At 37.1% G+C, this 27,575-nt stretch overlaps 1 protein-coding gene across 1 annotated transcript in view; it reads left to right on the forward strand.

Annotated features, from left to right (window-relative positions):
* Window positions 1-8,127: 8,127 nt before the first annotated feature.
* The window catches only part of plcl1 (phospholipase C like 1), a 74,445-nt gene continuing 54,997 nt past the window's right edge, over window positions 8,128-27,575 (forward strand). The window contains exon 1 of the mRNA XM_067444042.1: window positions 8,128-8,845. Coding sequence (XP_067300143.1) covers window positions 8,672-8,845 — 174 coding nt within the window. The 5' untranslated portion in view covers window positions 8,128-8,671. The remainder of the gene's footprint in view (window positions 8,846-27,575) is intronic.

The raw sequence follows: 27,575 nt of genomic DNA on the forward strand, positions 1-27,575 counted from the left end.
AATGATATGTATGAGCATGAGCGATAGACCATTTGATTTGAAAGATTAATGTCTAAAATACTTAAGTTACTAAGCACATGGCCATTAGGCCTATTTAATAAAGTTTCTTTTAAGTTATATTTTATTTTATATATGTGCTCATGGCTTTCATACCTGTTTTAAGTCTACAGACTTGGGAGTGAGATATTGTGTCTACTGTGTGTCGGCATGCCGTAATGCAGTCCTAATATTGAGGGGGGTGTTTACAGGAGATCTGGATTATATTTTTGCATTTAATAAGTAGCACACAGCTAATGCACAAACATAGACACCACTGTGGCTGAAAAACAAGTAAATTTTCTCTTACATAAGCAATAAGAGCATTTTGTTAATAAAACTGAACAAAAGAGAAGGAAGGAAGGAGGCCTCTAAATAGGGGGGAGCAGAGGAAACTAAGAGACAAAACTCAAATCCATCAACGTGTGTATTATGTGGCTCTATTTTTACACATTTTTGTGAGTCAGAATTTCACCAGGCTAAAGCGGAACAAAAACAAATCATGAAACTACCAAAGTAGCTCGCTACTGTACCACCTGTCAGCCTTACAGCTGAAAACAATACCCACCTGCTGTCCAAGACCACCACACTGAACAACAGTCGCATTAACCAGCCACAAAGCGGCATATTTTAGTGGCTTTGTTGCTTTATTGTTTAGGCTCTTGTCGTTCAGGACACAATAGTTATGATAAGGGATTAGTTTCCATAGTATTCAAAAATCAATCCTTCAAAAACATCTTTGTGTCAAATTTCCTGTAATTCTTTTTAGATTATGTGGCCTTGGTTTGGCCTGCAATTCAACAGACATCTGATGCATTTGATTAAGAGCCAAATCCAAAGGTGAAATAATGGACCATATTTGTTAATCTTTCATAAATGAAAGAACATCTGTATTTTATATCTCGGCAGTATGTCACACATCTGTCTGCCCATGTTCCTCTTGGTCAGTGCTCAGAAATAACACAGAAAAACCAAGTCTGGGTCATAGACCGGAAACCACTGTCATTCTGAGACCACACCCAGAGGACACTGGGAAGGAAACCCATGCCTTCTTTAAACAGAGCACTGAAAGGAATCAAATATACAGTGGGCAAAAAAGTATTTAGTCAACCACCAATTGTGCAAGTTCTCCCACTTAAAAAGATGATGGCCTGTAATTTTTATCATATGTATACACTTCAATTATGAGAGAGAGAATCAGGGGGGGAAATCCAGAAAATCACAGTCGGATTTTTAAATAATTTATTTGCAAATTATGGTGGAAAATAAGTATTTGGTCACCTACAAAAAAAATCAAGGGACTCCTCTGTCCTCCACTTACCTGTAATAATGACACCCGTTTAAAATTATTTGCAGTATTAAAGATATCTGTCCACAACCTCAAACCGTCAGACTCCAAACTCCACTATGGCCAAGACCGAAGTGCTGTCAAAGGACACCAGAAACAAAATTTTAGATCTGCACCAGGCTGGGAAGACTGAATCTGCAATAGGTAAGCAGCTTGGTGTGAAGAAATCAAATGTGGGAGCAATTATTAGAAAATGGAAGATATACAAGACCCCTGATAATCTCCCTGAGGGTACCAGTGGCGTATGGATCTGTATAAATCTCCATCTAGGGCTCCACGCAAGATCTCACCCTGTGGGGTCAAAATGATCACAAGAACGGTGAGGGAATGGGGACCTAGTGAATGACCCGCAGAGAGCTGGGACCAAAGCAACAAAGGCTACCATCAGTAACACGCTGCCAGGGACTCAAATCCTGCAGTGCCAGACGTGTCCCCCTGCTTAAGCCAGTACATGTCTGGGCCCGTTTGAAGTTTACTAGATAGCATTTAGATAATCCAGAGGAGGATTGGGAGATATGGTCAGATGAAACCAAAATAGATCTTTTGGTTAAAAACTCAACTTATCGTGTTGGGAGGAGAAAGAATTCTGAGTTGCATCCAAAAAACACGATACCTACTGTGAAGCATGGGGGTGAAAACATCATGCTTTGGGGCTGTTTTTCTGCAAAGGGACCAGGACGACTGATCCGTGTAAAGGGAAGAATGAATGGGGCCATGTATCGTGAGATTTTGAGTAAAAACCTCCTTCCATCAGCAAGGGCATTGAAGATAAAACACAGCTGGGTCTTTCAGCATGACAATAATCCCAAACACACCGCCCGGGCAATGAAGGAGTGACTTCATAAAAAGCATTTCAATTCCTGGAGTGGCCTAGCCAGTATCCAGAACTCAACCTCAGAAAATCTTTGGAGGGAGTTGAAAATCCGTGTTTCCCAGTGACAGCCCTAAAACATCACTTCTCTAGAGGATATCTGCATGAAGGAATGGGCCAAACTACCAGCAACAGTGTAAAAATCTTGTGGAGACTTAAAGAAAACGTTTGACCTCTGTCATTGCCAACAAATATTAGGCCTACATAACAAAGTATTGAGATTAACTTTTGTTATTGATCAAATACTTATTTTCCAGCATAATTTCCAAATACATTCTTTAGACATTTTAGACAGATTTTTCCCCCTCATTATGTCTCTTATAGCTCAAGGGTACATGATGAAAATTACAGGCCTCTCTTATCTTTTTAAGTGGGAAAACTTGCACAATTGGTGCCTGACTAAATACTTTTTTGTCCAACTGTAGGTAGCCGTAGGTAAGCCATCACAGAACCGTATGCAATAAACCTCCTGTGACACACAAATGCATTATTTAGTTTTAAACTAATACTGAAACTCGCATTCACTATTCATGTCTCATCTGTCCATATTTTCATCCCAAAACGAATACAGACATCTCCATCTGATACAAATTACTCCACAATATAATCCCGTCTGTGAGATTGAACTGGCCTACATCAATCGCTCTGACAGATAATCCAGACTCTACACTATTCATCTATTCCTGAACTTCAGTGAGACTTTTTACAGTCATTTTTTAACAATGGGGAACTGTCTCTTTACAGCAAGAAGCACCCCGAGGTTTGATTGATTTCAACATTTATACGGACATTTCTTTGTTTGATTTAGTGACTTATTTCATCTTGTAAATTAATTAAAAGGCATGTACATAAGTAGACCAGGAGTGTTGTAACAAGATCTGAGTTGTAATAAGAAAACATTACATTTATAAAGACTCACATTACTTGATAAATTACTTATTTTTTATCAAAATATTCAATCAAATTAAATCATTAAGAACAAAATTCAACTTTGCACTGCATATGTTGCACAGAACATGCATCTAAATTAGTAAATTAGCATACAAATATTTATAAATAATGGTAAGAACGTTTTATTATTATTATTATTATTATTAGAATGTTTGTATGAAAGCAATATCATGTTTGCAGTAATGCTGAAATTTGTCAAAACAGCTCTCTTGATTATTGCTTAATATTATCACGTTATAATATAAAAATCCAGATCTCATATTCATAGTTTTTTGCAACATATCTTATATATTGTGAGCATTTGTATTCATTTTGGTGACTTTTTTAGACACAATCCCTCATTATTTTTTTTAACAGGCACAATAAATAAATCTAATTAGAAATAAGTGATTGCATCTAAGCAGTAAGTTTCACGTTCAATCACATTAATGATGCTAATAAATAAATCAGACAATGGCCGAGACAAGATCGAGTAGGCCTACAAATGTGGTTGAGACCAAGACATTGTGCCTTTTTTGTAAGCCACAGTCACCGCTTCTGCTTCTTACGGTAAAGCGTATGTGGAGGAACACTGCGCTGTTTTATCACATTAAATACATTTGCGTGTGTTTGTTATAACGTTACTCTGTGCGTTCGCTCCATTGCTGCTATGAGACACTTGTTACAAACTGCAGTAAGCTAGATCGATATTAGAATATCATATTATTAAATGCTGGATGGCTTGTGTTGCCAAATTGCATTCAATTCACCTTAAAACATATTGTATGACGGATTTTAACACCCAAACAAAAAAAAACAAAAACAAAAAAAAACACTCTTAAGATGACCGACACCATACCATACAAATATGGGAATATTATATCAAAGTTTTACGTAAGACAAAATGTGAAACACTCCCCATTCTCTCCAATTCTAATTTTCCTTACTGAGAAAATATCTAACGAGAAAATGTAAATAGCAATGGTATAATATCACTGATCACAAATTCAATCTGAGCTTATAACTACACAAAGGCAACTGAACTGGGCTCATATGCGATTCGATCTTACAAAGGATCAGCACCAGATCAGCAAGCACTTCTTCTCCAACACTTGTGACACAGCGCCATCTATCGTTCAACACATGTAGTAATCTTATATGTAATAGTGTCCTTATGTAGATACAATTAAAAAAAAAAAAATACAAGTGGCAGTCATATCGATTCGATTTCTTTTATTTTTAATCTCATTGTGTAGTACAATTTGTTGTGGATATTTTGTCATTTTGTCAGACAGTGGTTGTCCGACTGTGATAAATAATCAAAATAAATTATAAATACAAAATATAAATTTAAAATGATAACTATTATAGAATACAAAAATAAAATAAAAAGATAAATACATTTTTAAACAACCTATAATCTGATTTGTTTATCAATATTGCCTGCCTGTAAGTTAAACATGACATTCAATCCATTTTTTATTTATTTCTTTATGGTTTTTGGAATCTAGCAACTCTTAATGCAATAACTGCAAATAGTATAAGTATTACATTATTATTATTATTATTATTATTATTTAATTTTCTCAAAATTTAATCTAACTTTGTAATCATTTTTACATTTTGAAAAAAAGCATTATAAACTCACCAAAACATGACATATTTTCATTATTGAAATAGCTTTTAAACCACAAAAATATGTGTATTACAATACATTACAATAGCCTACATTTTAATCTAAAGAATATTTAAGAATATTTAAATATTAATGCAATTATTATTTAAATCTGTTGCATTTCGAGGTTAAGATTTTAGTTTTGCATTTTAAGACTGGATTTAGATTTTTTAAAATCTAGGGAATACTAATTTTTTTATGTTTTAAAAGCTATTACAATAATAAAAATATGACATGTTTTTAGTGAGTTCTCATAATGTACATTTTTTATATTAATTGTATAACATTTGGATAAAATTATTACATTATGAACATTTTATTACAATAATGTTGTAATACTTATAAATCTGTGTGCAGTTATTACATCATGGGGTGCTAGCATCTTCACTCTTGTAAAAATGTAAGAGATCGTAACCAGCTGCTCCTAGTCTTTTCATTACTTGAGAGTATTTTAACACTGATCTAACACAAGAGAAAAGCGATTCAATTTTGAATGATGTGAAGAGATGTAGAGTGCAGATGGAAACGACAGAACAACATGAAATAGGTCTGAGATAAGAGGATGGAAATAAACAGAGCTGACAGAAACTAAAAATCTCTGTAGATGAAAAGAAGCAATGATGCAAAGATCGTTTTAGATAATGTAGCGCTTCAAATAGGCCTACTTTTCAACCTTCTATAGAGTTTAGTGCATTGACCACTTATGTTCAAAACACATTGTAAACATTTGATTTTGACTGTTTTGAAATACAATTGAGGCACTAAAGTAGGCCTAGCCGTCTATAAAGATACAAATACTCCTTGCACCTGCAGTTACCTCACTCTTCATCAAAAAGAGAGCAAAGAAGCAGAGGGTAAGAGTGAAGGACACAGAGATAAGAGCAGCATGACCCTGACAAACATCTGTCACCTCTCACACTCGCCTGTTCTCTCCGGCAATAACAAGCTCTTGTTTTGGAGTGCATTACCCAAACACTAACTTCACTTAAAGCACTAAGGGAAAAACATTGTAGCAACATTTTAAAGCTAGTTTACAAGTTACTAGATAAATATTCAGTTTAGGGTTCATAAATCACAAAAGCATAAAAGATGTGCCATATTTTCAAAGTAAGTTGATATATAATAGTCTGAGGTGTCAAATGTCTGTCGTCAAAAAATATACTAGGCCTACGAACGAAAAGTTAATGTTAAAGGGACAGTTCACTCAAAAAAGTTACTTTTTAAAATGTAAATTTATTGTTTGGTTATATTCTTCAAAATATCGTATTTAGTGTTCAGCAGAATAAGGGAATTCGTACATGTTTGGAACTTGAGGGGAAGCAAATGATGACAAAATTAAAAAAAATTGGGTGAATCCCTCAGGGTTAGCCTGGATGCCAACATGGATGCCAACCGAATTTAGCCCCGCCCACATATTTTTTTAGGTCGGGCAGTTATTCTGACTAGAATTGAGTATGACCCTATGGTATGACCACGTCAGGCTATCTAAGGGTCTTAAATTGTAATTCACCTCACACACTTGAGGGCGCTGTTGCTAGTTTCTTAGTGAAAACACGCATTTATAATTACACTTCACTTCCGTGAAAACTGCTGTATGTTTTGTAATTTTTTTAAGGTATGAATATAGCCACACACATTTAAATTATTATAGTGAAGATAATTTTAACGTTATTGATGTAACGTTTGCTGAGTTGCATGTTATTAATCTTGTTCTAAAATATAAACATAAAGAAAACAGAACATCATCTTTTAGGTGATAGTCAAAGAATATAAGGCTAAATCAATATTTTCCAGTAATCCTCCATATATTGCTCATATAATTCATAAATATAAAGTGGTGGATGTTGTGGAGTTCAACTTTGCTAGGGATCTCAAAACTCCGGAACTGTTAGCTCAAACACACACATTCAACATCTTACACCAACTGTCTACTTTTGGCTGAACGGGCTGGCTAAAACGGACCAAATTCTTCCACAAATGTTTTTCTTGTTTGAATTCTTATTTTTCATTTTAAGAACATTTCATAACCATCCTGTGCCACTTAATGTCCTAAACATATAAGGTGTGGCAAAGCAAAGTATGATGTTAAAACAGTTATCAGTCTTAAAGTGTATATTAGAGCTCTGCTTAATGACAGTGTTCTCATAGAGATGGTTTAGTTTAACTACGGCAACCTGACACTAAGGGAAAAACTGCAGAGAGGTGTTAGAGTTTGTAGTCCTGTGCTAATGACCCTCGGGTTCTATCTACTTTTCACAGAGGGCTTGCATCTCGAGCAACCTCTTATCCGTTTGGTACATCAGTTAACTCATCATAGGGGCTTCACAATTTTCTTTTACTCTGCATTTCTGTGTGAGTTTTATGAACCACATTCACACAGTTTTGTCACAAGTTCTACACACACATCAGGCACATAGAGGGCAGTCCAGGTATCATTTAGGACTACATTCATCATTTAGGTGTTAAAGGCCTCATCTCAGTGTGGTTCTGCTGTCTATTTTTAACAAATAGGCAAGGTCTAATAATGGGGGATATTAATATAGCAAAACCTGCTATAAAGGCATTTGAAATACATTATTTTTATCAGGGACAGATATTGAGAAATAATAAAAATTCACTTTAACTTTTACATGCTCAGGGACTACAACTTTCCTGGATAATGAAATTATAAATATTTTGACATTTTTAATATGCATCTATGCATACATTTTGCAAACATTATTGGAAAATAATGCTCTTAATTTTTTGACATCAGACAAAGCAAAAGAGTGCCGTGAAATTAAAAATTCAAGGTTTGTTGGACTATCAAGTCTTTTATTTAGAATTCAAAAGTCATAAACATCAGAGCATGTGCTAATTCAATGACTGCAAATTAGTAAGTGAAGATGTAGCCTACTATTAAGAATCATATTTGGAACACTGCCTAAAACCTAAATGAAGCCTAAATGATAGCCTACCCTTTTAATACACAACACAGGTGTCAATATTATCGGACTATCCCCATTTTTCTACCCCCAAATAGCCTACTTAGGAAAAGTGATACCCCAAGCTTCTTTTCTTCGAAACATCTGGTAAACTCAAACGAGTAACATTCCTGAGGCTCATACGAATGGCTCCTCCTCTCTGAAAGAAGAGCGATTAGAGTTTGTGAAAAATTGAGAGTGTTTGATTGGTCACGACACCAGTCAATCACGAGCTTAAGGACGCGAGGGGCGGGTTTAGCGGATCTAATGGGTTGTGCCAGTGTCAGTGGCGTTCCTCCTTTTTGACTAACCAAACAACACACAGTGAGATGAGACGATCAACATCCACTAACCATTAGGTTACTCCGGCGTTTCTTTTCCATCATGCTGACACAGAGCGCGCACATTTGGGGTTGTTTTGATGCCCGTTAGTATCCGGTGAACCTCCGCTCTCCTGCATATCTGTTAACAATTGTGCATTTTTGCACGTGTCAGATTGTTTAGCGCACACTGGATCAGTGAGAGAAGTTAGGTACTGGCGGCGCTTCTTAACTTGTTGCACGGTGATGCAAGTGTCCTATTGCGCAAGAGAATGATTCACGAGTCAGTTATTATACACATAATTTGTTCTTCGAGCTATTTGACGGGCAAAAGTTGCTTTAGGATGGACTCAAGTAACGAGATCCATTCTCAACCTGCCGTACAGTCTGCGCAATTAAGTTAAATTGGACTACCGGAGCTACCCAAAGACGCATAACAAGAGTTGGATGTGGATGTTCTTGGGTCCAAATACGTGCATTTTTATAAGAGTAAAAAAATATTGATATCCTAACCAACACATTCTTGAGATGTCGGAGTCTTACGAGGACGGCGTGTGCGGAGATGGAGCTCCGGAGTTCATCCCACCGAGAGCGATTCGGTCAGGTCGGCGGAGTGGAGTCACCGTGCCGCTGGTGGAGCGCGATGAGGCGGCTCTCCTGGAGTCGGTGAAAACGGCACCGAGGAGGAGCAGCATCATTAAGGTAATGGCAGAAACACGCATATGAGTTGTCAAGAGTTTGGTAGTGTGAATCGTACTCGATTATGTCGGTTCAATTTTTTTAAAAACTATAATAAGAATTCAGATTCTGGAATAGAGTGAAGCGAGTAACCCTCAACATATAAAAAACAGCCCGTATCCTTGCTGTTCATAGAAGTTACGACAGGTTCAGTTCTCGTGGAGTTGCCTTTAAGCAAGGGTTTGTGACTTGATCAAGGATGCAATGTTAAAACGTGTGGTGTTTGAACCTCTAGAAGCTTTTACAAGCCGAATGTAGCCCAGTGGTTCTCAACAGGACCCAGATGTCACATTAAGTGTAATCCAAACTCGGTACCAAAACTGGCTTAGAAATCGAACATTGAAATGTTTTAATATTACGTTTCTGGTAAAAAAGAAAAGAAAAAAGTTCCTTCTAGCAAAATAGAGTTTGATTGAATGTATATTTGATATTAACAACATTGGTCACACTTTATATCAGGTGTCTTTATATCAGAGGTACATGAAAGGGGACTACTAAATTAATCATTTGATTCAATGCACTTATTGTGTATGTTTTTACAATGTTTAATGTAATATTGCTCTTTGTAACACCTAATTGATTTGTTGACCCATTTTGCAACCATGGGGTAGATTCACCCAAAAAATGTATACAAATTATGTTAAGTAAATCCTTAAATATAACTCTGAGCCCATTGATCAACATTACAGACCTTTCCGTTGTGCCTTTTAATCCTTACAGTTGAACCATTAACTTGATATTTCTTGTTTCTTGCTGATTCACACCCTCACCTGACGACAGTAGGAATTTAACTACAAGAGCGATATTGCCATGAGTCAGTGTTCTTATAGGCCTTCACAGAATTGAATGGCATTAACTTGTCTATCATCCAAATATGGGGTCAAAAGCATTAGTTTTTTTTAGTGCAGGTATGATTTTGTAAGTAACTAGATCGCTAATCATTAAGTAACATAACCATAGACTTCTGCTTTACTTGGATGGAAGCATTTTTGTCCCCTTTGACAAAAAATCAGTGAAATGAAACATGCCAGAGGCCGTTTTCCACAGAATGGTTGTTACAGTACGTAAACAGCAAGACCATTGTGACCTAAAGGCTGGCCTGAAACACTTCCATTTTTGCAATGAGGCAATGACTAAAAAGAGGTACATGAAAGGGGACTCAATTTACTATGTAAGAAGTTTCTCAGCATTTACAAGGATCCCTGAAGAAAAATACGTCAAGAGGTCAGATCAACAGCCAGACATGTTTGAAACACACAAATACCCTTAGGGTCTTGGGTTTACTAATGCTTTAGATAATCATTGATCCAGTGTTATGGACTAATGTAGCAATGACTCTCCATCAGTGCTTTTACAGTGAAGGTCAGCCAATTATCTTCAGCATGATTAGGTAGAAGGATTACGAAGCAAGCCAACGGTGACTGGCTGAGGGGCCTCCAGCTATGAGTCTCTGCATACGTAACATTTATAAAACAGCACTTAACAAGTGACTGTGCCACATTTGTGATGCAATGTTATCAGTGTTTCATGGTCATAATTGTAACTTTTGAGACCATATCTATTTAGTTAGGAACACTCTTAAAATAAAGGTTCCAACAGAGGGATTTCCCAGCAATGCCATGCCATAAAAGAACTATGGTTCCTCAAAGAAACTTTCAGTATACAGTTCTTAAAACATGTAAAGAACCTTTTCCACTATTGAGAACCTGTTGTGTTATATGGATGTGAAAGGCTTTTCAAGGAACCATAGAACCAGTAAAGAATTTTAAGACTGCACTTACGGGTCTTGAATAGGCTCTCTTAGTTCAGTGAGCAGGAAGTAGCTCAGGATAATTGACAGATGGCAAAGGAGCTGATGATGTCAGTGACAGGCACTGTCGATAGAGCGGAGAGAGGGGGCAGCGTTCATATGTGACTCATCCCAGACCGGGTTCTTGGTTCAGTTTGTTTCACATCCAGAATGTGATTAATGTTCCTGTCCTCAGCCCAAGTACACAACCCTCAGAGACAAATGTCCAGAGCCATCATTGTTTTTTAAATGGATGCAGAACTTATTTAATACAGACTTGAGAACTTGTTGCTTGCCTGATATCTACAGAGCTCTCTCTGTGCAGTAGTGCATGTGCAAGAGCGCACCTCAGCAGGGAATTGAAACTGAGCAGGCAATGAACGAACCCCCATTTGACTGAGATAATAGAACAAACTAATTGATTTGGGATGTAACTAATTGACAAATGTTTTCCAGATTAACTTGCTGTATATGTGTTCTTGGTTTGCTAACACACTCTAAAGACACTCTAAACTATGTACTCTAAAAATGGCTGGGTTAAAAACAACTCAAGTTGGGTTGAAAATGGACAAACCCAGAAATTGGGTTGTTTGAACCCAATTTCTGGGTTTGTCCATTTTAAACCCAACTTGAGTTGTTTTTAACCCAGCCATTTTTAGAGTACATAGTTTGCATTTGTTGACAGTATATTAATGTGGTACACAGGAGACAATCTGGATGATAGCCATTTGTTGACCTGCTGATTTTGGGGGTAAACTTGCACTGTCATGTTTGAATAAAAGAAATAAGGGCCTACATTTCATAGTGTGTTGACAAAGGAAGAGGTGTTAGTACTAAGTACTCACTGTGTCCAGATTGTTCTCTATATTAGACCCTAAGTATCCATTAACATGACCCTCATGTCACGATTCAATACATTATATCCAGACACTCATCTCACAATAAGATTTAAAGGTGCACTATGTAGTATTTTTGCAGTAAAATATCCAAAAACCACTAGGTCAGTGTTATATATTTTGTTCAGTTGAGTACTTACATTATCCCAAATGTTTCCAACTATTTGAAAATTGTGAGAAAATTGCTATTTTAACTAAGGACCGGGACGTTTCAGCATAGCGTTTGAGCGAGTCGCCTATCAATCGCGTCATATCTGCGCTACCCACGGTTTTATTCTGCAGAAGCCCTTTTTTCTTAGCAGTGTGAACATGTCACAGCAGTTCCGAGCGAACGCTCAGAGTAACGTCATAACATAATTTTAAAAACACATAAATGTATCTAATATGATAAACAGAGCTGCTTTACCTGACCGGAAAAAGCGGAAGTGCGAGCGCCCGGCGACTGTGTCCCGTCCCGTCATAATAAAAGTCCCGGTACTCGCGAGCCATGTGTTTGTATAACAATTGCTCCGGCGGCCGTGCTCAGCCCTACAACACTCGGTCCTGCTCTGCTTTACACTACAGTAACGTTAATAACCTCATCCATGAACATTATTTCTGCCCGAGTCCTATTTTCCACTGGCTGTGAGTAGGGATGCACCGAATGTTCGGCAACCGAAATTATAAGTAAATAGGCCGAATAATTTTTGCCGAACAATGACGTTTTTAATGACGCGATCAAATAGTAACCCACGTAGAGTGAGAGGCGCGCGCTTTATGCAGCAAACATGTCAGCAGTGTGGAAGCACTGTTTAGTGCTGCATCTCATGTCATCGATGAGAAGAGGAACCGACTTTCATGTGAGAAAGCAGAGAAGCTACTTTTCATAAAGAAGAACATGCCACTTTAACTGAAGAAGTAGGCTAAGTAGGCTTATGTCTAGGACAGTTATTTATTTGTTGTGGGTTCATCCACATTGTTTGCACTATTCAATGCACATTTGTTGTTGTAGACATACAGCGTTACATTCTTTCAGCAGTCAGTTATAGGCCTAACATAGGCTATTCAAGAAGGGGGGCTTCAAAGATGGCCAAATAAAAATATATTTTTTATTTTACTAATTATTTATTTTAAGTTATGTTGTGCTTAGTTTGTATAATATCTGCTGGAATGTTAAAAAATGTTCAGTGTTAAATAATTATTTTGAAATTGTATTTTTGTTGTTTGATTTATTTCTCTGAAAAGCAACACAAAATAGTAAAAAGCAAATGTTTACTATTTAATTATTGTAATGGTAAAAAAATGCCAAATAAATGGAAAACGAAACACCGCGTTCGGTATTCGGCCTTCGGCCAAGCATTTCATTATTATTCGGTTTCGGCTTCGGCCAAGAATTTTTTTTCGGTGCATGAGCTGTGAGGTGAAGACCACATGTCCCAAGATACTGTGCTCACACTTGGCGTCATCAAACTACACCTTTGTTTAGAATAGGCGCCCTCCAGTGGACGGAAAGTTGCATAGTACACCTTTAATTGTTACACTCCAATACGTATGGTAAAAGGTCAAAATGCTAAATTTATTATTACATTGGGTAGAAATGAACAGGCTTGGACTTGGTGCTGATAACCCAATGCACATGACAATAGTGACATCAAAATAAAAATCATGATTTTTCAGAAATTTCACAAAAAAAATACATAGTAGTACTTGATTAGTTCAATTTAAAATGAAATGTACCGAATGATTTACTTGCCCTCAAGCCATCCTTGATGACTTTCTTCTTTCTGATGAACACAATCTGAGTTCTATTAATAAATATCCTGATGTTTCCAGACTTTATAATGACAGTGTTTGAGGCTTGAGACTTCACAAATTTGAAGCTCAAAAAATTGCATCCCTCCATCATAAATGTACTCCATACAGAAGGTGGTCTGGTGAAAGCTATTTATTTTACTTTATAACCTGTTAAATATGGATATTTTTCTTACACAAATGCATCGCTTTACTTCAGAAGGCCTTCATTAACCCCCCGGAGCCTCGTGGATTACGTTTATGATGGATGGATGCTCTTTTTTCAGCATCAAATTGGAGTCCCGTCCACTGCCATTATAAAACTTGGAAACATCAGGATATTTATTAATTTGACTCCAGTTGTGTTCATCAGAGAGAAGGAAGTCATATAAATCTACACTCTTAGAAGAAAAGGTTCTATATAGAACCTTAAAAGGTTATATCGGCTCTACGTAGTTGGAACCCCTAAAAAATTCACTGCAAAAAATACTCTTCTTACTTAGTATTTTTGTCTTGTTTCTAGTCCAAACATCTAAACATTCTTAAAACAAAAAGTATTTTTAGACAAGCAAAAGTAATTGTCTTATTTTGGGGGAAACCCCCCTCAAAATTAAGAGAGTTTTTGCTAAGATAAGAAATGCATTTTTTTTCTTTGATAAGAAATGCATTTTTTTTTGGGATTTTTTTTTTGCAGTGTTCTATATAGAACCATTTTTAAGTGCCAAAAGGGTTCTTTCTTGTCATTATAGAACCCTTTTAGCATAAAAGGGTCTTTGGAGTATACTCAACTATACTTCTATATATAACCTTTTAAGGGTTCCAAATACGTAGCTCCGATAGAACCTTTTCTTCTAAGAGGGTGTCTTGAGGGTGAGTAAATCATGGGCTAATTTTCATTTTTATAGAGTTAACTAATCATTTAAGTATACAAATGAAGTACAGTTTCTCAGTCACTTTCAAGTTTAAACCGTGTGTTTTGGTGTGATTTTCATGAGGAAATAGGAAACCACTCTGTAAATTTCAGAGTAAAGCTTTAGTGAGTTTTGACAGTTGAGCAGAAAAACTAACTTGAGGAAGCTCAAGTACAGAGCCCTGGGGAACACCTTGCTTGTTTTCTCAGCCTCATGAGCACTTTCCATTTTTAATCAATGCTGACCACCGCTTAGTACTGTGTGTCCATTACAGTCTTCCATACAATCCCTACCTCACATTTCAGCTTATTTGCTGTGTTTCAAGATTCTCTCTCGTTTCATTTTCATTCTTGCCAATTTCTGTCCAACTTTTTACTCCCTCCCCCTCCATGTTTTTCTCTTCCTTCATAGTTTTCTCATACAGATGAGGTTTATCCAAATTTTTTAATACTGTCATCACTTCCCCTCATGTTGTTCCAAAACAGAATTACTTTCTTCCACAAAAGGAGAGGTTTCGAAGAATGAACTAGTCAATTTAACAACATCTAAATTCTACAATGATATTAAACACTTTGTAAAAGACTTTCTGTGAAGAAACCCTCAGGCCTCAACATAGGATCCATTATTCACTTTTGTTTACCAATTTAGTAATTTGACAGGCATTTTGATCTTTTTGATCACAGTAAACTTTGTTCTGCAGTGTTACACTCTGTTCTGGACAGTGATTGTTTAGAAAGTGTCACTGGCTGCTAGTCAAGATCAGTGTGTGACAATGTAGCTGCTATGACACTGTGGATGACTTTGTGCGACTGACTTTGTGGTTAAGTAGGCCTGTGTATGTGAGTTTGACGATGTCCTGAAGGCAGACTGGGTCCTCTGTCCTCTAGTGTCACTCAGATACTGGCGCCACAATCCACTGAATGCTGTTATCCTTCCTATCTGACACAAGTGCTCATCTAAGTCTCTGGGGCCTCTTTTGTGATCATGCGGTCTAGTTTGTGTGCTTTTTGTGTCTGTTATTCAAGTTAGTTTATATCCCAAATCTATGTGGAAAACTAGATGGTTATGGTGACCACTAAATGGGTTTTATCGCTGTCTGCGTGTCAGTTAGAAAGTATACACATTATTTTATGAGAGGATGCAAATTTTGACATTTTCACAGCCCTTTTCCTGTGTGGACTGAGGTGAATTTGACTCTGTTTCCTAGAATTACCTCAGGTGCCTGCGTCCTGAAGACTATGGGCCCTATCATACATGTTTTTTGCTATTTTCAGCCCGACGCAGTTATCACTTTCAATGTACAGCGCCATGTTTTTTAAAGAGCCAATGCACTCGCGCCCATCTGTGCGCTCATGGGCGTGCTGGTCTTAAAACGAGGTGTGTTCAGGCGTATCGTTGCTATTTTGAGACCACTGAAAACGACTGTGCCATTGACCAATAAAATCCTGGTGTGAAGTCAATAGTGCTGTTTTTTTGTTTTTTTGTTATTTAAATGGAAAGTTAGTAATATACGTCTATAGGCGGGTATACTCTGCTAATTACACACATACAGGGACACGCAGCAGCACACAGACGTTTATATATTGAAAATAAAAGGATTACTCTCTGGAGAAGCATTCAGGCTTTCCGCTCATAAATTGGCTTTCTAAAGGGAAGGAGAGACTCTGATTGGTTTACTGCACGATATTAGGCTCAAAACACACCCATGACTCATTAAGAGACTAGGTACAACCCTTTTAGACCATGCGTCTAGTACACAGACCTTTTTTCGTCATTAAACTAGCAAAAGTGGATTGGTACACGCCCTAAGCACACCTGTGCCATATGCTTCAGACCATGCGCTCCAATTATTAAAAAAGGGCCTTTTGTCTCATTAACATTTTATATATTTTTTCAGTGCCAGGTAAAAACTGGACAGAAAGTTGGCCTTGTTTGGCCACTCTGTGCGAGTCGAAGCTTGTAAATAAAAGGCAAACAAATGCCAAACTTTGTTTTTAGACAAATTGCCAAAAGCTGAAGACTATTGTGAAGTTCAAAACATCATTACCCAAATTTTGAAGCCAGCTGCCCTTGGTTGTTGTGTCAGCATTTGTTCGTTCAAGTAGCATTTTACGCTTATCTTTACTCCTTGGTGCAGAGACAGCTGGAATGCAAAGACATCAGGAGGAGATACAAAACAAAATGGAGAGATGTTTCGAGGTGAATGAACGTGATAGCTGAAGAAACTATCTGTTTATAGTTTCCTGTTTAGTAACACCCAAACCACAGCTGATGTTGAGCTCGTCTAGTGCACCTTTTACTTACATCTGCAATCTGCACTGTACTTGATTGTATTCTCCATACATCATGATAACAACATTATTTTAAAAGAGGACTTTAGGGGATGGAACAGGGCAGAGGTATAATACAAATGCCAGAGTGTGACTCTAAACAGAAGTGACAAAGGAAAGCCTTGTGTGCTTAGGCGTAGACAGGAAGTACAGTACAACAGATAGTATGATGAAAATGAAAATGTATGAAAATATGAGCACGCTGAATGTGGAGAAGGGGAGTTGAAAGTGATGGTTAGTAAATTTCATCACTAGAGCACACTTTATTTCAGGGTGGAGCTCAGCATGTGGGCACTCAGCTGAGAGAAGCGAATTAGAACTTCTCCCATGGTCAACCACAGCACACAGAGAAGTGATATTTGGCGGTAGGGGGATGTTTGGAGCTGACGCACAAAGTTCACAAACACGCTGTCTTCCTTGATGCATGGTAAACAAATGAGGGATGAGGTGACTCGAAAAGGACAAGTATATCTATTCAGGTTTTTTACATTGTTGTATATGCACCTCTTGGATGAAGTTCTCACCATGTCAGGTTGAAATTTACTCTGTTATTCTAGCCTGAAGTTGAAGTTCCCCAGCCCTCCCTGGGCCTGGCTTACAGGGTACAAGCTAGAGTCTGAGAAGACTGACTGAGACTCTAGAGACAAATGTTCTCAGCATGCTAGGTGACATGCTCATCAAATGTTCAGTGGTTTTGGTCGCTGAAGCTTAAATAAGTTTTTTTTTTTTTGTTGCCAAATTTGACGGAAAAAACATACTAATCTTATTTAAAGTCACAGTTCTCCAACAGCCAGGTTGCATTTGTTGGATTAAAAATAATAATAATCTTGAGAAATACTAAACTAAACATTTTCTATTTCAATATATTTAGGGTCAGAGCACTGATGGTGTGAGGACCCTATTGGAATTGCTCAGTCTATTCTTCTTCTCTGAAATTAATCACATTATTGAGGGCCTAAATGTTCTCAAAAACCTCATGAATCTTTGCATGTCAGAAGTGGTGAAAATTTCCATCTGATATGGCTTTCAGAATTAGGTGCGGCAAAATGGCTTGATAGCGCTACCTAGAAAATTTCAATTGAGCGTAATTTTGTAAAGTATGAAATCCGGTAGATGCATGTAGCAGCCTAATACCTACAAAAAAGTCCCTGGGAACAAAATCTGAAAACCGAACAGGAAGTAAAAGATTTTGAATTTTCGGTGCAAAATTTTTGCAGTTTTTGCTATTTCCAGATGTTCTTTAACAAATGATTTAATCAGATCTACATCATATTTGTTCAGTCTGATCTAAAGGCCTTGGCGAAGTTAAATTGCAAAGATCTTGTTTCGCTGAAGGGCATGTCCATGGCAGCCTGACAAAATTCAATGTTTCGCCATGAAACTTGTCATGTTTGATAAGAGTCCTGGCCTGAAGACATCTACATGCCAATATTCAGTTAGTCATAGCGCTGCCTGTTAGCAACAGGAAATGGCTTGCATTATAATGCACTTCACTCTCGGAAACTCATTTAAATATGCCATGAAATACCAAACATGCTAGAAACAAGTTAATTCATGCATCATTTGGCTAAGTGCTAATATATGCGATAAATGCCACGGAACAGGAAGTTGTTGTAACTCAGACATACAGTGTCCGATCTTCCCCAGACCTCACGTTTGAGAAGACAATATTCAGGTATAGTAATAATGCCACCCATAAGCAACAGGAAATGACGTGTTTAACTCTGTGATGCACTGCTAGCAACATACTAAAATATGCATGTTGAGTACTAAACATGCTATAGAAACATTCTTAAACATGCTAGCAACACTTAGCTGAGTGCTAAAGCATGTCATTATCAACACGTACAAAGTCCAATCGGCCTCAAAATTCACATGTTTGATAAGTGTCCTGGCCTGAAGACTTCTACATGAAGTGTTGCAAATACAAATGGCTGACGTAGTCCTCCTATTTTTATATACTTAAATGAATATTGCCCACGTGCTCTGTTTTCCTAAAGCAACCGGGTGGCGGGGGCACGGGTGTGAGGGCCTTTCATCACTGCTTACGGCTTTAATTTAAGATGTGATTTATTCCTATCACTGAATTACTCCAGTCTTCTTCAGTGCCACACGATCCTTCAGGAATCATTCTAACACTGTGTCCTAACCAGACACAATGTGAAATAAGATTCCAGCAACAAGGCGGTTTGTCTGTACATACAAAATGCAACACAACCTTATTAAAAAAGTGTACTGGTGGACTGAAACAGTCTTTGTCATAGCAAAGACTTGCATGTTCACATGGAGTTTACAGTTTGAATGTTTTTTATTTCCTTTAGAGGGTTCGTTCACCCAAAAAATGAAAATTCTGTCATTAATTACTCACCCATGTGTCGCTCCAAACCTGTAAGACCTTTGTTCATCTTCGGAACACAAATGAAGATATTTTTGATGAAATCCAAGAGTTTTATGACCCCTGATAGACTGCAACGCTATTACCACTTTCAAGGCCCAGAAAGGTAGTCAAGACATCAGTGAATACAGTAGTTTAACCTTAAAGGCCCACTGAAATCACTTTTTTTAGTTGTTAGTTTGACAATGTCAGCCTTAGTTATGAATAGCATTTAGGAGATATAAACATTCAAAACTTACAGTCTCTAACTTCCATTAAAACGAATTACAGATTTTGATGACATCATCGCAGACTTCACCTTCTCGTCAAATCTTCTGTCCAATCAAATGCTCTCTAGAATCTTAAGCCCGCCCCCGACGCTGCTGAAGACGTTGTGGCTGAAATCGGTCAGTTTTTAACAGATTTACTAATTTCTACATGGTGAACGGCACATGGCACACTATATATGTGATAGGAAACGATTCAGTGTAAATATGCTTTCAGTTGAGGTGAATGAAGTCTGGTTTCACGTTAGTTTCACGCAGCACACACACATAGTCTAGACCAGAGCCGTCGATTAGAGACATGAGAGCGCAGCGCGGATCATATATGCGAGTCAAAGCAGACAACAAACATATCGGACCCATTTGAATTTTGCACAGAATGCTGTGTTTCAAAGCAATATGGAGGAGATTATGAAGATAAACGGTTAGAGGAAACTGACTTTACCAGAAAGGCTCTAGTTAAACTGTAATATTATTAACAAAACACTATTGGCTGTTTCAAAAAAGGGGAGGAGCTGCTAACAGCTGTTTTAGGGGAAATCCCGTCAACACATTGAATAATGCGGCGTGTTTCAAGGCACTTCAGCTGGTCTTTAATGTTATGAAGCGACAGGAATACTTTTGTATTACTAAGTGCTGTACAGTTTATGCTCGTTTTATTTATTTTTTTGCCTGATTTTATAGTTAACATATAATACAACAAATGTAATAGGTTGTTTGCTTGTACCATTAAACTGATTGTTGTGTCTAGTGTAAAGCCCTGCATTTATGCCCGAGCCCGACGGGCCCCGACTTTTTTACGCCCCTCGGGCCGGGCTTCGGGCCAATTTTCATGTCATACCTAAAACGCGGGCCGGGCTTCGGGCCTTTTTATAGGCTTCTCCTTCGTTTTATATTTATTTTATCAATTAAAAGGAACAATGAGTTCTGCGCTGGTGGAAACAACACGAGACCATAATAGCTAACGCGACTGTCAAGATGGCTCGCACAGTGTTCAGAGCATAGGTTCAGAGTCCGCGCCAGCAGCAGCGCGCGTTTCTTCAGCACGGAGACGCACTGCAAGCGTGGTGTGAGCATGCCGTTTCTGTTGCGTGTCATCCGCGGGGCGTCTGGTGCTATTAATGTACAGGGAAGCCCTATACTTCATGTTAAATATAAATATATTGCCTATTGATACAGCAAAGACAACTTCGGCAGTAGCCGTGCATGCTTTGTACAGTCTTCCAGCAAGAGTGTGCTCAAGAATATAAAGGGCAGGCCTGCACGAATGTAATCTTGGATTCTGAATTGCGATGATTTCACTCCAGCTCGCCGAGGAAATCACTGGCACACACAGTTGGGCTACCATGGCAACCAATGGGCCTGACACAATCCACCTCAGTGTTCATTGACATGCAGAAAGCGGTTTTGTAGTCTGGGGTGTGGTCACAACTGTGTCAGCTGAGGTCTACCCAACATGCACTCATGTTCTTGTTCCTCTCTTTAAAGCACAGCCTGGCGTGTGTCTCTGTGGGAATGTGATATTTCTCTTTGGAAGAATTACAAGGAACACTTAAGAGTTCCGCAGAGTTTCACCCATATGCACTCCATCAAAAGATCTTTCCTCTCCCTGGGAATAACAACATTATTCTCTCCATTGTGCATGGTGAGATTCTCCATGCACAAGCACTAATTTACTACTTTAAATTCTTATTTTCTTTCCTCCTTCCACAGATAAAAGCAGCTTTTGGTCCTTTGACAGTTGAGAAAGTGTGTTTGGGTACAATATGGCATGCTATGAGAGATTGTTCCTGAACACAGTTTCTGTAACAGGATTACATTTCTAATCTTCTCCTCATCTACTCAGTCTCTGAGCATCAGTGAAAGGGTAAACAAGATGAAAAGGTGGACAACCAGAGGCAGACATTAAAGCATTTAAAATAAGAATATTCCAGGTTAAATGCAATTTAATACAATTTGGAAAGCAGTGGATTACCATGATCTTGTCCCTCAGCCTTTAAAACCATACAATCATTGTGTACAGTAATGCGCTTACAATGTACGGGTAGGACAGTTACAAGAGAAAAGGAAAATTGTGGTTGCCCTGTTTGGGTTTATCTAAGGAATCTGCTGAAAAGTACAAAAAATGCTATCAGTCAAATTCTCCTTTCACTTTTTATTATAGTTTTTTCTCTTTTTGGCCAATGATGGACGCTCGAGTGTAGGGAGAAGGAGAACCAGTTTTCACAGAATCCAAAACATACACTGTAGAACTGCACGATCGCTAAAAGATGAGATCTCATTCTTAAATTTGTCTTTGTCTATTAAACCTTTTTATATAGTGATGGTTGATTTCAAAACACTTCTTCCTGGAGCCTCGGAGCTTAATGAATCATCGTATCGATTCATGATTCCACTGATTCGATCCACTGATTAATAACGGTTCAAAGCTTTACGAAGCGGTGTTTGAAATTGGCCATAATCATTATTATACATTTTTTTGCATACAAAAACTATTCTCGTCGCTTAATAAAATTATTGTAGAACCACTGAAGTGAGATTTTACTTTTTAAGGATGTTTTTAGGACCATTTATGGGTCTTGAGAGAGCAAATGACTGTGGCCATTGGAGGCCTTTCTGAGCCATCGGTTTTCAACAAAATTATCTTAATTTTTGTTCCGAAGATGAACAAAGTTCTTACAAGTGTCGGACGACATGAGGGTAAGTAAATATGGACAGAATTTTCATTTTTGGGTGAACTAAGCCTTTAATAATTTATTACATTTTATTCAGCACTTTTCTGGGTACTCAAAGAATAGAAGGGGAAATCTCCTCAACGCCCACCAATATACAGCATCCACCTGGATGATGTGACGGCAGCCATATTGCACCAGGACGCCCACCACACACCAGCTGATTGGTGGCGAGGAGACCATTGTCTATTCAGAATTGTGAGAATTGTGATCTGCATATTAAACAAAACAAAAAAAATTGTGATTCTGAATTTATCCAGAATCGTGCAGCTTTACTACACTGGTGACTTTTCTCAGGTGTGGGTAGAGTGTCTTGTTTTCATTTGTCATTTCCTCTTACATGATTTTGTGTGGCAGTTGTATCTACATGCTGCCTCTTCTTCTATTTTGTTTTATGACCCGTGGCAACCACCGTTAAGGTGAAATACAGCCATCTACTTATGCTGTCAACCAGAAGATTACTGGTCTTGGATTATTTACGATATTATGTGTAGTATTAACGTAATATCTATATGTGTTTAATTATCATGCTATCATTAAAATCAGTTTCCTGCGACATGTCTAGTGATAACATTTGTTAACTTGTCTGTTTGAAGGTATATTGAGTGCTTCTGGCTTGGCCATCACAGGCATTCCAAATGTTTTAGGCAAATTTGAATCATAAAACTTCAATGTGAAATGCAAAAAAAAGAATAAAGAATTAAAAAAAAAGAATAAAATGATCGAGGATTTCTGGAATTGTGCATAAATCAAAATTTATCACTTTTTCCCCATAAATCAGTGATGTATTTTCCTTGTTTTATCCACCTAAATGAGTAGAACAAAGTAAAGCTTAAATGACAAGCATTATTTAAATGAAAACATTTATCTAAGTGCTTTAACAAAATTATGAGCTAAACATATCTGTTTTTAACCTCTCTGCCTGCTTGCCCATTTTCCATTGTAAGTGCATTACTGTAAACCAATTTTCTGTTTAATATATATATATATATATATATATATATATATATATATATATATATATATATATATATATATATATATATATATATATATATATATATATATATATATATATATATATATATATATATATATAATATGAAGGATGAGTTGGAATTATTTTCTGTGGAAATCGACAGCAGGCCACAGAACTGTTGCATTTATCCTGGAATATTCCTTAAATTGAGCAGATGGAAGGAATAGACTATTGGTTTAAATGGGAATTTTTTTGTGTGTTTTGCTTCATTTTGTGCGTGTAAAGCTGGCCACTGAAATAATTAAGACAGTGAAACAGATGGTATATTTGGGACGACGAAAGTACATCCACCTGTGCTTGAATTCTTAAAGTGTGTTGTAATGACACTCATTATATGTATCTTTTTGGTCCAGTTTTTCCCATGTCTTTCCAGGCTCTTCCAGTTAAAAACCTCAAACCGAACCTAGTTACAAATCTGGTCTTGTATCCAAAACAAAACTTTGTTGACTATTATGTCTAATTACTCATAATTCCACTATACTCATGCATGTCTGATTTTGGCTTGAACATTTCAATTGGCAGTTTTTAGTCTTCAGGCAATTGTTCTACCCTCATTTTCCCATTATTTGTTCTTTTGCTGTTTTGGCTGATGTTTTTTAGCAAATGTTCACATTTCTTCTTCTCTATCAGCGATTGGCAGTCACAGAGTAGACATTTCCTGTGCCGCACCAAGATTGAAAGTGCCAGTGACTCTGTGATCTTTGACTCTTAATAGAGACAGGTTGGGCTTTTTCCATAGTAATAAATAGGAAATATCTGCCTTTTTGTAGCTTTATCCATCTCTCCCTTCGTGTCTCTCTGTCTCTATTGCCTTATCTCCATCTCTGTACACTCCCTGCTGTTCAAGAACACTCCTGTGAGAACTGCAGTTCGACACATTACAAATCACCACTGCCAAGAACACCGGCTTATCTCTCTCTTTTGGCCTCCATTTCTCCATCTCTTGCTCTGATTTATCTGATCCCTATAGTTTTTTTTTCAGGGAGGGATGTAGACAAACAGACAAACAGGATGAAACCAAAACGGGCATGGCAGAAAGGATCAGGTCTGCAGACAGGCAGAGATTTAACAGATAAAGAGTGATGGAGAAAGACGACAGATAATGGAGTTTTGCATCATTAGCCTTTTGACGCGTACGATGACACAAGGCGGATCACACCGGTGTGATTAGAAGGTTCAGTGCGTCACATGATCACCTATATCCACTACAATTTTTCAAACTTACATGTGAAAGTTTTAATAAAAGCAACCATTAAAAATCAGAAAATTAACCATTTATGAATAACTGCATACTAATGAATATTGTCATTTTCAAAAGACCTTATGAGATCAGTCTGTCATAAATGCCATTGAGCATCTGATATGGCTTCAATCGATAAATATTTTTGCTTCAAATATTTTGCCTTATATTTATTTGATTCAATGATGAAATATTCTAGTCTGAGGGAATCTGTGACAAACCTCAGTTATTTTGAGCATAACCTTTCCCTCTGGACCCTTTATATGTTGATAATTTCATTGAACTCAACCAAATGTGGGTTAAAGCCCCCAATTCTTGGTTAAACTATTATTTCACACTTGTAATTTCATTAGCACACCATTTAACATATGAAACCTCATCTCAAAGTAACTAATATTAACAAATACATTTACATAATACCTGTTACCTTTTTATTAAGCTAAAAAAGCCGCTATTTGCCATCATTTCCCCCTAGATTTATTTGTTTATTTTTTATCATGAAAAACATCTCATATAAGCATACCAGGCTATTTAACAATAGGCAATTAAAATTGCCTAATTAAAATGGTTGGAAACTTAACAAAATCAGAATTCAGGTTCACATCTGACCCCGAGATGGCGTGAGGATTACTTACTCATGGTAAATGACGAACAATGTGAAAGTATGAAAAGCCCACGAATGTGTGAATTCCCACAGGAACAGTGAACAAACCTACAGCTGGCGCTTTAGTTTTTCTGTGCAGTATAGATGACACCCACCCCTCTGTAACAGACTTTGAGCTGCAGGCAGGGAACACACACATATACACAAACACAGCGACATACACATGCCTGTACACCGCAAACATGCAGAGAAACAAAAACAACCCTGGGCCTGCGTTCAAATACAAACAGGGACTAATTAAACTAATTAGTGTTGTAGTAGTATTGGAGTGTATTTTGCGCTGTGGTTTTGCTGTTGTGGTTTTTTCTTTTTCTTTGCCCCCCAGGCTCTTACCCATAAGTCCATTTGTTGGAGTGGGAGAACCATTAGAGGTTCCCGTCCGGCCTGTTGTCATACCCCTCCCCTCTCTGTAATATGTAAAACTCATGCTTAATTTCAGCTTTTTTTTTAAATTTTTTTAATTTCTAACAGATTTCTGTGTGTTTGTGTAAAATCCCTCTTGTCCTTCTTCAGCCTGTAGCTGGTTTAACATAAACCATACACTCTAAAAAATGCTGGGTTGTTTTAACCCAATGCTGGGTCAAATATGGACTAACCCAGCAATTGGATTGTTTTTACCCAGCGGTTGGTTTTTTTTATCCTGTGGGTGGGTTAAATATTTGCTTAAGACAACCCAATCGCTGGGTAAAAACAACCCAACTGCTGGGTCAGTCCATATTTGACCCAACATTGGGTTGTTTTTTACACAGAATTTTCCTAGAGTGGCTCAACCTTTGAGCGATGCTATAGTGACAGAAAGGTGGATAGTTCCCCAGGAAACATGCAAGTGTACGTTGAATGCACTGTAAATTCTACCAGGCAAGTATTAATGCGTACATTAGCATAAAATACACTTTTTTTTTTTTTTAAATCTGCCTTTTAGTGCAGAACGTGCCTGCTGTCTGAAATTTACCTCCATCAGTGGAATTTAAATGTGTTTTTTTTTTTTCTCAGGATTTCCATGAATCATGTAGTTCCACTAACATTTCACATTTGAATAATTTAGCTGCAAAGTGATTTACAAATGAGGAATGCACAAGTGATTCCAACACAGAAACGTACAAAGTTAAAAAAGAACAAATTTGTCCAGAAGAGAGAGAAAGAAAAAAAAAACCACCCCATTAACATAGCGTAGTGCTGTAGATTAAGCCTGAGCTAATGACAGAATTCTAATCTCATTATACATAATCCAACCGAAGCACTACAACAAAGAGAGATTGACACTAGCTTTGGGAGCAAAATACAGAACAGGAAAAAGACTTGTTATAGTTTGAAAGATTATACAAAATGATATACACATTGTACAAAGTCCTGATTGAGTTTGTGTTATTTATTTATTTATTTATACACACTATCAAATGTTTGGTTACACTGACTTATGTCATAGATTTATAAACGTGCGTATTTATTTCTTTTACACACTACATATCAAATGTTTACATTTATTAATTAGTTTCCCATAATTTAAAATATTTGCTCCTACAGTTTTACATTTATTTGTATAAGTAAACATGCATCATTTAAATTCCATTTTTCCCTAATAACCCATCTTAATAGAAAGCAAGCAATGAAAGATTTTTGTTACCCACCGCCATAATCATGTTTTAATTCTTATTTTCAGAGTAGATTGAAAGTGTTGTGGAAGTGGCTTTGAGTCAGTGCCAATCAGCTGACCTGTAAATAAACACAGCAAGGCATTGTGCTTCACCTTTCACCTGCCCTCCACTGATCTCAAATCAGATTACCATTACAGCCTTCCATTGATGACTTCCTAAAGCATCTACTGCAGTAATCTTTCGCCCTATTTTAGCTGCCAAGTTGTGCAACTGAGAAGGCTTCCCAGAGAGAAGAAATAACAGCATACACTGTAAAATTTACTTAATTTTTCTTTTCTAACATATTTTTAAGTATATAAATTTAACAAAAAAAGAAGTAATTTTAACTTGGCCAGTAAAAGTTTGAGTTATTTCTACTTAGTTGAAGTTTCCTTTGCAATAATTTTACTCAAAAAACATAACTGAATTATACCATGCTTTTAAAGTGTATGCTTTACTTAGATAAATGCAAGTAAATAATACAGTAGATCTACATAATAGTAAAGTCGCCCACCCTCAATACTTGCAAAAAATCCACCTTATTAATTATTCAAGCCCCAGTGCATGATGGGAACACCAATATCAAAAATGTATTAATTTTACTTAATTTTATAATGTTGATATTTACGCATTAATTTCTGCAAGCTTGAATTGAGCACTAACATAGAATTTACTTGTTTTTTTAAATTCTTGCCTGAACTAACTCAAAAGTTTTTTTTTTCTTCTGTAGTATTTACTGCACCACAGAATCATTTTAATCAGTGTAGAAAGCTTTTTAAAGTTACCTCTTACATTTTCTGACTATGACTTGTCTGTGCAAACCCATAGCCATGATTATTTTGAGTGGTTGCTAGGGTGTTGCTGTGCTTTTAATGTATTCTGAGTGATTTTTTAAAATCTTTTCAAGTAGTTTAGGGTGCTCTGAATGTTTTTTACAAGCCAAAAAAGAAAATGACAATTTTTCTATGATATTCAGGTCTCTAAATGACTCTTCAATATATGTGTTTTTTGTATTTGCAAAGGACCCCCTA

This window comes from Pseudorasbora parva, chromosome 5, assembly GCF_024679245.1.
Source record: "Pseudorasbora parva isolate DD20220531a chromosome 5, ASM2467924v1, whole genome shotgun sequence".
Taxonomy (NCBI): domain Eukaryota; kingdom Metazoa; phylum Chordata; class Actinopteri; order Cypriniformes; family Gobionidae; genus Pseudorasbora; species Pseudorasbora parva.